Source organism: Triticum aestivum, chromosome 7B (genome assembly GCF_018294505.1).
Source record: "Triticum aestivum cultivar Chinese Spring chromosome 7B, IWGSC CS RefSeq v2.1, whole genome shotgun sequence".
NCBI classification, from domain to species: Eukaryota; Viridiplantae; Streptophyta; class Magnoliopsida; order Poales; family Poaceae; genus Triticum; species Triticum aestivum.
In genome coordinates, this window is record NC_057813.1 from 701239363 (window position 1) to 701250443 (window position 11081).

An 11081-nucleotide genomic window follows, 5' to 3' on the forward strand; every position below is an offset into this window, starting at 1 on the left:
CGAGATGTAGTTATGTTACTACATCTATTAGTTAGGAAAATTTAAAAACTTAAATTTGGACATGTTTTGCAAAAAATTGTTATGAAAAAGTAAAATGGCCATATCTTTTGCATACGAGTCGAAAAAACGCATAATATATCAAAAAAATCAGCACAAAAAAAATCAGTCGTATGCCTGTTTGCAAATTTTTAGAATCCTGAAATTCTAAAAGGAAAAGAAAGTTATGCTCAAATTTCAGTTTTTTTTTTGAATTTTGGTTAAATATGGTCAAACTACTTATTCAAGAAGTATTAGTGGTACAAAATAATTATTCAAGAATATTAGTGTTACTAAATAATTTTTTCTGTATTTTGAATTTTGGTCAAATCTGATCAAACTGTGGTCAAACTATGGTCAAACTACTTATTCAAGAAATATTAGTGTCACTAAATAATTATTGTTTTTTAGAATAATAGTTTCAAACTCAAACAGTGAAACGTGCGACTTCATGCTCAAGCTAAACTCCTGAGGGTTAATAGGATTGACATCTTACTATTGTCAGGAAAACAACAAGTGCAGACTTGGAAACAAGGGGAATAGAACCCGGAAGTTAAGCGTGCTCAGGCTGGAGTAGTGAGAGGATGGGTGACCGGTCGGGAAGTTAGATGACTTAGAATGATGAGGAGTGATTAGAGATTAGAGGTTAAATTGAGCAATGATGAATGGTGATTACCGGGACTAAAGGGCATCACACCTTTTATTAAATTGTAAAATAATTCAGAAATTTGAAAATTGGAAAAAAAATAAAATAAAAAAATTCAAAAAATAAAAATTCGTAAAAATTTCCTTTAGTCCCGGTTGGTGTTACCAACCGTGACTAAAGGTGGAGCTCCAGACAGCGGCCACGTGGACCAAGGGGGGGGGCTTTAGTACCGACCCTTTAGTCCCAGTTCCAGAACCGAGACAAATGGGCCTTTTCAACTAGTGAGGTTGTTCAAATGACACGCTCGTTTTCGCTGGCGAGCGTCTCCACGTGGGTTTCCGGCCCTGGAAAAACGTAGGGGCGGGGGAAACCCGACAACCAAATGAGCCCTGAGAGCATCTCTAGCAGATCCCGTAAAACCTCGACATGCCTCGTTTTTTCGGCGGATTTATGGTAGACGCACAAAACCCAGCCCGAACAGATACCGAATAAATGGCCCGGCCCGTAAAACTTTTCCCAAATCTTCTCCGCCGCAAATCCCCTCTCCTCCAGCAGCCTTTTTGACGTGCCTAGCTACCGAAACCAAGTCGTGATGTCATGAGCGGGTGGCTGAAGGGGTGGCCGAGGGGGGTTCGGCAGCCACGGCGACGAGCCGCCTCGCAAGCGCCGCAACAACGATGAGGCTGAGAGCTCCTCCCTCCGCCAGCCGGTGGAGGAGCGGCGCCGTGCGCAGGTGTGCACGCGCGACGCCCGCTCCCGCAGCATCGGCGCACGGGTGTGGACCAACTTTAACCGCCTCCACCGGATCTTCGATCCCACGATCCAGTGCCTCCAAGCGGTCGAGCACGCCTGGTTCGAGGCGAAGGAGGCGACCGCAGCCGGGAAAGAAGCTGCAGCAGCGCGGGTGGAGGCGTTGAAGGAGGAGTACCAGCTCGCCTTCACCCTCTCCAACTCCCTCATGGAGCCACCTCGGCATCGGCAGGTCGAGCGATGGTGTGATGACGAGTTGATGTAGTTTAAGTATGAGCTAACTATATTTATGTGGCGCAGTATGAACTATGTTTATTTTCCGTTTTATTATGCTTGTATGAACTATGTTTATGTGGCGCGGTATGAACTGTGTTTAATTTACGTTTTATTATGCTTGTATGAACTATGTTATGTGGCGCAGTATGAACTCCGGTGATGTTTAACTGGCGTGAACTGCTATTTCGAATATCACGCACCTACTCGGGGTTCTGTCTACGCGTCCGCCGTCTTACAAATTTCGTTGACGAGATATCGTAAACGAAATTTGTAGGACGGCGGTTTTGCGGGATCTGTTCTGTCTGTGTGCTCGACGTGCGCAAATTTTGTTGACGAGATACCGCAAAAGAAATTTGTAGAAGGGCGGTTTTACGGATCTGTTCTATCCGCCGTGTCCGCAAATTTTGTTTACGAGATGACGTAAACGAAATTTGTAGGACGATGGTTTTGCGGGATCTAGAGAGATGCCCTAAGGAAATGCCGGAAACCCCGGAAATTCTCAAGCTTTCATCTGGCTAAAAGGAACAGGAGTAATTGGCAGGTCGAGTGCGAGGTTGATGCATCCTGTCAGTACTAGTATATTTTCATTCTTGTCAGTTGTCACACACTGTACGCGGCAGCCAGTGGAACTCGGCTCCCTCTGACGTCAGGTTGAGCCGGAAACACCGGGACAGGTGCGCTGCTTCACCGGCCGGCTGGGATCGATCATCGATCTGTGACAACAAAGATGGTCCAGATGCAATCGCGGCAGGTGTTCTTCATACCTTAATTGTGTGGCAATGACACAGGAAAGAAGAAATGGAAGGGAAGCCGTAGATCCTGCACGTCGCGTCGACGACGGCGTGTCTGTCTGTCTCTGTCTACCCGGGATCTGCTCCCCTTTCTGAGGGCCGCGGCTTCCACCAAAGGGCCTTTATTCGACGGCATCGCCATTCGCCAGTCTCAACTATGAAGGCTGCATGCGGCCGGCGCCCGCTCGCGAACCACCGGTGTTGAACTGTGGCGGGGTGCGGCCCTCGAGGGCGAGGCGCCAGATGAAGGCGCGCTGCTGGTGTGGACCGGCTTCATGGTGGATCGATCCAAGGACACCGACGTGCCGGACGCGGCACTGGACGGAGCTGGCCAACCAGATCGAGCTCCGGCCTCCGCTCCGGGGCATGTACTGGACGAGTCGGCTGGGGCAGCCGACGTGCGTGCGTGCTCATTGCCGCCCAAGTAGGCGCCGCCGCGAAGTGCGCGGCGATGCCAATGCGCGCCCCGGCCGGTCAACCTTGATGTGCATAGCATGGCGCTCGGACCTGTACATCGAATCGATCGCCTTGATGATTGATTCGGTTCGGAGGGTCGATCGAGGTGGCCGAGCTACTCGATCAGCCATCGGCCATGGAGGCCAAGATGACGAGCTTGAAGCCCGCGGGCGCGATGAGGGGCATCGTGGCTCGTAGCCAGAAGATGAGGTGCGTTTTCAGGTGGAACATGCATACATGAGCCTCGTCGCCGCTGCTGGTCTTCCCTCACCGTCGGACATATTCGGAGCTCCCAGTTGTTGGTGCTCGGCGTCACGCACGGCGCTTATTTGCCATGGCCAGGCCACGAGAGGCAACATGGTAGACGGACACGACGGTGATGGACGAAGTGCGAGGAGCATGCATGCACAATGGTTGGCCGGCACGGACTTGGGTCGTCAAACATGGACGGGAGGATGGGAGCGGAGTGACCCAAGACGCGACGGCGATGCACGCAACGGGCACGGCGCACACACACCCAGCCGTGGTAACGTGGTTCCTTGCTCTGGCCTGGGTTTTGTGTCAGCAAAAAGGAGGAGCATGGAATGGACTGGCAGAGGAGGAGGGGCAGCTAGCAAAGCTACCTCCAATGACATGCGGGCCATGGCCCAGTGGCAGCGGCACATCAGGTCACGCAGGGCAGTAAGAAAAGTGCAAGGCCGATTACAAAGCACGACTGCTTTTCACAGCCCCTCCGTTTTCCTCTCTCCCCGCCCGCCTGCCTCTGCCTCGGTGGTGCCTCCCTTCTCTCCTTCATCTTCATCATCAAGGAGAGGGGAGGGGACGGGAGGGGAGGAAAAACCCCACTCCGCTCCAAACGGCCTAGGGTTTACGGCGCCGGCGCTGGCCCGGAGAGGGAGAGGTAAGCAGTGGCACCGGCCCGGGCTATGCTAATCAACACGATTTGCGGGTGCGAGTCACTAATGGCATGTCCTCTGTTTTTTCTTTCCCTTTCCTACAGGCTTGGGTGCTGGTTGCTTTTGGCCTCCGGCCGGCGGGACTACGAGAGGCTTCTGTCGTCGGGGCGCTCGAGTTCCTCCCACACAGCCAGCCACAGCAAGGTATGGCCTTTGTTGCCTCCCTACGAGATGATGATGTGTTGCACTTTTCTATTTGTGCCTTCAACATTGCTGTTACATCTTGCATTCTTCTATTTGTGCCTTCAACATTGCTGTTACATCTTGCACTCTTCTATTTGTGCCTTCAACATTGTTGTTACATCTTACACTCTTTTATTTGTGCCTTCAACATTGTTGTTACATCTTGCACTCTTCTATTTGTGCCTTCAACATTGATGTTACATCTTGCACTCTTCTATTTGTGCCTTCAACATTGCTGTTACATCTTGCACTCTTCTATTTGTGCCTTCAACATTGCTGTTACATCTTGCACTCTTCTATTTGTGCCTTCAACATTGCTGTTACATCTTGCACTCTTCTATTTGTGCCTTCAACATTGCTGTTACATCTTGCACTCTTCTATTTGTGCCTTCAACATTGCTGTTACATCTTGCACTCTTCTATTTGTGCCTTCAACATTGCTGTTACATCCAGACTTCGGTTTGTTTTGGATCACTAATGTGGAACTTATATGCAGGATATCCCGGTAATTGAATGGGACGTGACGTCGGGTATTAGAGGGCTCAAGGTGCTTCTACGACGAAAGAAGCTACGGGAGTTTCTCATATGCCCAGCTGCGTACAAAGGTTGTCCCATGACACCGCCGGTGCATCCGACAGGCGGACGGAGCTATCACATAGTGAGGCAAGTCAACCCCGACATGCCTGGGACTCTTGTCGACCTGTTGTTCTGCGATCAAAACATGTACATGCTCGCCACTCGTCGGTTTGTTCTCGGAGGCCCATGGAGCAGCTGGTCTTACTTCAAAGGCCAATGGAAATACATGCCTTCTTTCTTTCATGAAGATGATTGCGAAGAAATGCCTATCAAGGTGTCTCACAACGAGAGTCTCAAGATGGCTGGTGGACAGTACACCGTTCCGCTCAATATATTTCACGTGTTAGCTGACCCAGCATCAAGCACGAAAAAGAAGGAGCAAGTGCTCTTCTGTGCGGTGATTATCTTGTGCGAGGTGACGCGGATACGTGTGGTAGCTCATGGCACGCTTGGTAGGCTAATGGATCCTTATTGCACAGATACTAGTATTGCTGGCATTCTTTGGACGTTCATGAGGTCTTGGAGCAAGTTGTCCAAATGTGCACTGGATAATCGAAAAAGGGTCAGGGCAAGGGATGCAATTGACGTGCATCCAAAGTTGTTGTCGTGTGTGAATGGCTGTGGGATCAACAATTTGAATGAGGTGATTGGGCCGGATGGCCAGCTCTACCTTATCTTGCTCGAAGGTGAAGCCATAGAGACTTACATCAATGTTGAGTGCCCGCCTGATTTTCAAGACCGGTTCCCTAACTTGGATGAGAAAGCCCAGATAATGGCAGCTGTGGTGGAGGATGTGACTGAGGGTTGAGAGGGGAAGAGTAGTATTGTTACTTTTGCGCATGGCTAACCTTGCACTTTAGAGAGAGATTTGTATAACTGATGCAAATGTTACCCCAACATCCAGCAAAGACATCTGTTTGACAGCGAGATATAGGCTCTTTCCATGGGAACCGCACTCCTGCTGGGGTTGGGGATTCCGACAATCTCGGTCTGGGGCTCCGAGTTTTTCATGTTTTCGCTGCATCTCCCTCGGCAGTGGAGAGGAGTTCCTATATATCTTGTGTTTTCTGTAGCGAATGTTGCTTTATTTGAGTTTGTATGGGTTGAAATATGCGATCGTGTGTGCTAATATGTAACGGTGCCTGGATGTTGTTTCATTTATACACTGATGATCCAAACTGCATGCAAACATTGGCTCCTGGGCATCCCCTGTTCTTGATATCAAAATGCTTTAATGTTTTTGACAAGTCCCTTCCTCTTCAGACAGCAGCATCAAACTGAATGCAAGCTAGCTAACCGACCCAAAATCTGTCTGCCTGTTAGCATTAGGGCTGTTTTTGTGTATATACTATGGCACCAGCACCACTACTTACTGATGAAACCGCTCCTTCCTCCCAGAATTAGGCTATGTTATGTCGCCACGCTTTTGCATAGCCAGCAACTAGAGAATGTGCACCGTCCTGAGTGACAATAATGCGCGGGAGGGAGCGACTGCACAGCCAAGTCCAATGAACTCCGTTCATCAGGTTTGTCCATGCTGCCTTTGCCTTGATCTTGCGCTCCCTCCCTCGATCATGGTTGCTTGCCTTTGCCTGTTGGAAAGCAGCTACTCCACAACAACCTCATTGCATCTTCACAAGAGCTGTAGAAACCATAAATAATCTGCATGAAATCGTCTAGTTCCACTTCCATGCCACACCACATTGTATTGTGTATATGCTTATGCACCTGGGGTTAAATAAATAAGCAAGTATGCGTTGAGATGTAGTTCAGCAATCCACATTTAGACTAGACCGCGGAACGTGGCATGTTTTTAACTGCGTTTGTTTGGTACAATAACATTATCTCCACTGTGTTTGTGCTGCAACGCCTCTTGCACCCAACTGGTGTTACTCTGAAGAAGAAAAACTCCATCACCATCTACAAAGTCAGATCGTTTTCTCAAATAAAATGACTTGCTTGTATGAAAGCCACAACACAATGCAAGAACTTGGTACTGCAACTATACTAGTAGTACATATAAACCAGAATGTCATCATTTATACTTGTATAACACAACACCTTTTCACACAAACTTAACAATGACTTGGGGGCGAGTCATTAAACAGTCAACTTCCACGCCAACGCAACACTTCACAATGCCATACACACACTTACTCCACAGGTGAACAAAGGTTCCATGACACAGAATAGATAACAACATAATCTCAGGCAATTTCAGATGAACTATTGCAAGCAACAGCCTCCACAGATCATTAATTAGTTACATGTTCGATGACATAAATAAAAGGACAACGTCAGGCTATGTCAGGCAATCTCCAGCACCAAAGAGCCTCCCTTGATCAACTGGTTGGAGGTAGACCACCAACCGGTGGGTACTTCAGGATAAGAGACCAGGCGACAGTGATTTCCAGCTTACACATGCCGTTAAGATCAAGCGTACCACGGCTTCGACCTGCATCAAGAGGCGCAAAGGATGCCTTACCCTCTGCCAGAACCTTGTCATGGTCACCACCACCTCGATTCACCACGCCACGGACTATCAGTTGGCCAAACCTCTCAACAGACACAACACGGCGCGAGAGCTGAATTGTGCCATCAGCAGCAATAACAGGCGACTTCTCTTCTCTACAGTCGAGCAGCATGACATTCATGTCACCCACACTGCCGATACAGGCAGTAAGCTGGCCTCGGGACCCTTCTGGCCATGACCCCTTGACGATCTGCGCGGCGATGGTGGCCTCAACAGAAGACACAACGAGGCCACATGTTAACTCCAATGTACTAAGCTTGCTGGTGTAGAGACTGCTACTCACGCAGGAACGGAGCATGCACTCTCCAAAGCTTACGCATAAATTGAGCTTTTCACAGCATAAGAAGCGCTCAAATACAAGGCTTAGATCAGTGTCCTCAAATTCTGTCCTTCCCTTCACTTTCAGCATGGCATCAAAGTACACATACCCACTATAGAGCACAGCACGGGTAGGACCTACCAGTACCAAATATGGATCCTGCATACAACACAATTGGTTAAGTTGACACCCAAAATGGCATAGACTATAATCTTGTTCAGATTTGTTCTAAACTAGCAAATGGAAGACTATGATATAGAAAGTAAGATCGATTGTCATGCATTCTAATATGTGATGTGGTCTCCATGGTGATTCATTATATGGCATCTACAGCCTCCCTCCGTTCCATAATGTAAGACATTTTTTAACACTACACTAGTGTTAAAAAAAGGCTTACATTATGGGACGGAGGGAGTAGAAATTAATATTCATTTAATCCTCATAGTTAACCATTTAGAGCATCTACAGCCGGGTGCCCCAAACCCACCTCAAACGCCCGGGCTGACCGGCACCTCAGGGTCCCTCATATCCAGCCCAAATATGGGGCGGATGCCCAGGCGCGTCTGCCACGTCAGATCCGGCCCACGCTGGCCCACCCAACCCCACATATATTCGTCCCGATCCCCTCCTGAACCAAACCCTAGCCACTCTACTCCACACCCCTCCACTCCACTCTGCCACCCAAGCTCTCGTCCGGCGATCTCCGGCCTTCTCCGCCATGCCGGGCAGCGGATCTGACTCCGACCAGTGTGGATCCGTTGACTAGGGTGTCGTCCCATGCGGGTTGGAGGCAATGGCCGTCCGCATTGCACTCCGCCGCTCCCGGGAGGACAGCGCCCGGCCAATGGCAGGATCTGTCTGGCGCGACTCCATAGCATCGGTGCATCGGGCACTCGGATCCTTCGGGGCTGGATCATCGCGGTCACGGGAGCCTTCAAATCTCCCCTTCCATATCACCGGTCCGGCGGAGTGCGAGTCCCACCGGGACTGGTGTGCCCGCCATGGGAAGGAGAGGATGAGGGCAGACAAGGCCCGCCTCGCTACCGGCATGGCGGCGGCAGAGGCGGCTGATACAGCGGCACGGGCGGCCGCAAAAGAACGAGCACGCCTCGCCCGAGAGCAGAATCGAGTGGTCCGTGCCATGGCCGGACTGCCACCCAAGAAGGAGAGGGTGGACAGCGACGGGTCGGACAGCTTCGGCAACGAGCAGATCCGGCTAAATCCGTACTGCGTCTTCGACTGGTACTTCCGCGAGAAGGACGGCAATGGCGCGTAGCCGGGAAGGGCAAGGGCAGCCGTGGATGATCTTCTCCGCCATAGCCGAACATGCCAAATTTTGGTAGTCCAATGGCATGTTGTGACGTAGTAGTCGGACAATGTGTGTAATGCATCGTTTACGTAGTTGCATGAGTTTGTATGGATTTGAGGTATGCTAATTGAGGTGTCCGATTGTGAGAAGGGAAATTTGAGGCTTGACCGGTTAGTGTCCACAAACACGCCCGGGCGCGTCCTCGGGCGTTTGAGGGGTCGGTTTTGCCAAGTCCGCATGTAGATGCTCTTACGTTGAACTTCTATATGACCAGCACTTTTACATAATTGCCTCAGGTTTGTTCGGTTCACAACAGATTGAGTTGTCTATATTGTTCTGGACTAAGCAGTACAAATGGAAATTTTACACTTGAAAAGCATGGTATTTGCCAAAAAGCAATAAAGTTGGATAGTCACATGTCAAGTACTATAATACAATATACTCCATCTAGAAAGAAATATAAGAGCATTTAGATAACTAAAATAGTGATCTGAACGCTCTTATATTTCCTTACAGAGGGGGTACCCTCTAACAGCTCATTAACAAAGGCACCTGATTCAATTAAACCGGTCAGAGTTGCCTCAATGGGCATAACAACAACATGATCTCTATGTATGGGGTAAAAAAGAAGATAGGTAGGTGCGCAAAGGATAATTAACAGAAAACATTGCACTATGCTCAGCAGCAAGGACGAAACAAAAGAACCTGTTGAGTGAGGGTTTGGCAGTTGTCCCTCGTGCGGTTGAAGATAACATTGCGACTGTAATCCAGCTTGTCGCGCACAGCGACCATACCAAACACATCCAGAGGCCACTGCAAATCCCCATCTATTCCCGCTACCTTGACGGTAAAGATCTGCGCAGTAAGCCTGTGGTCGGTGTCATCAGGCATTGGGTTGTCGGTGAAACACATGGGAGGGATAAGCGCTGCAGACAAGTCAATTTAGTTAAAGATTACAGACAATCCTAGTGAAACATATGCACGAATCGACAGAATTGTTGCACAGTTCTGATCCTAATTAAATCTGTGTATGTATGTATGGATGTATCTACTATGCATGGAGGAAAATGACTGAATCGCACTTACTGTTGCGCTCGAAGTCGAAGCCCTCGAAGTCCTCCCATTTTGCCAGTTTCATTTCCAATTCCTGGCGGCCAAGGTCATAATCCAGCTGCCACCTGTCCTTGCTGGGGTCGGTGGGTTCCTCCGGCGATGGTGGCGCCCGGGCTTGCTCCGCCACGTATCTCCGCGCGGCCGCGAGCTCCTCCTCCTTCATGCTGTTCCTCCACTCCGTATCTTCCTGCAGCAGCGCCGCCCGCCTCTCCTCGGTGAGCTCCTCCGGCACGACCGGCGGCGCGCCGGGGTTCGCCTTGTTCAGCCTCGCCACCGCATGCTTCAGCCTCACCTCGTCGAACATCTGGTCGAACGAATCCATCAGCCACGGCACCACCTTCGCCGTCTTGGTCGCCCCCGCCGCCTTCTTCCGCCCCGGCTCCTCCGCCTCGGCCTCGGATCCTCGCTTCGTCGCCGCCGTGTCCAGGCCCTTCTCCATCACAGCTGCTTGCCAGGATCGATCGGAGAGAGAGATGGTGCGGAGATGAATCGATCGGCGAGAGAGGGTGCGGAGATGAAACCCTAGATCTAGCCAGTGAACGGGTTGCGTGCGTTTCGAGTCGAGTCGAATTCGATCTGGGCCAGAATTTGGTCGAAAGTTAGGCTGTGCCCTTTTTTCAGAGACAACCTTGCACTTTGTACAGATTAACCTGCACCGCACAACACACACCCATAAAAAATATCTATGTACAACATGTTCATTTTTCTGGCCCAAACACGGATGGTTCGTATATTTTTTAACCAAATGTTTGATTTAAGATCCGTTTTTGGCTCAACTCGCGGTGGGGCGTTGGGGGCAAGAGATCAAGGAGATGCTCAAATCGCTGGTGGAATTCAATGTGTCTTTGCTCCGTCGCTCTAGGAATGTTGCCACTCATAAATTTACAAAGGACGCGTCTAGGGAGCACCGGTGCTCCCTAGTGTTTCCTGGCAGCCACCTATATATAGCAATTTTCTGTCCCCCCCTCACCAGGATAGAAAAGTACCTGGCCCCCCGCTACCGATTCCAGCAGCTACCCATCGAAGCGAGCAAATCACCTGGTCCCCCATTCGCCCGATCCCTCCCCCACCCCTGCGGGTCTTTGCCTTTCTCCAACCCCATCTTCTTCTCTCCCAAGCAAAAAAGGACAGCACGCC

General features: G+C 50.1%; 1 protein-coding gene across 1 annotated transcript; it reads right to left on the bottom strand.

The window, feature by feature from the left end:
* Window positions 1-6664: 6664 nt before the first annotated feature.
* On the bottom strand, window positions 6665-10546 carry LOC123159583 (uncharacterized). The gene is made up of 3 exons (XM_044577405.1): window positions 9918-10546; window positions 9537-9757; window positions 6665-7681 (listed from the first exon to the last, which is right to left on the bottom strand). The coding sequence occupies exons 1-3, from the start codon at window positions 10381-10383 to the stop codon at window positions 7013-7015; spliced, it is 1356 nt and encodes a 451-aa protein (XP_044433340.1). The 5' UTR covers window positions 10384-10546; the 3' UTR covers window positions 6665-7012.
* Window positions 10547-11081: the final 535 nt, after the last annotated feature.

Coding starts and splice junctions, on each gene's coding strand:
- LOC123159583 (XM_044577405.1), bottom strand. CDS start 10,383: ATGGAGAAGGGCCTGGACACGGCGGCGACGAAGCGAGGATCCGAGGCC. Junction 9,758..9,917: donor CTTCGACTTCGAGCGCAACA/GTAAGTGCGATT, acceptor ACTTGTCTGCAG/CGCTTATCCCTCCCATGTGT. Junction 7,682..9,536: donor GCCAAACCCTCACTCAACAG/GTTCTTTTGTTT, acceptor TGTTGTATGCAG/GATCCATATTTGGTACTGGT.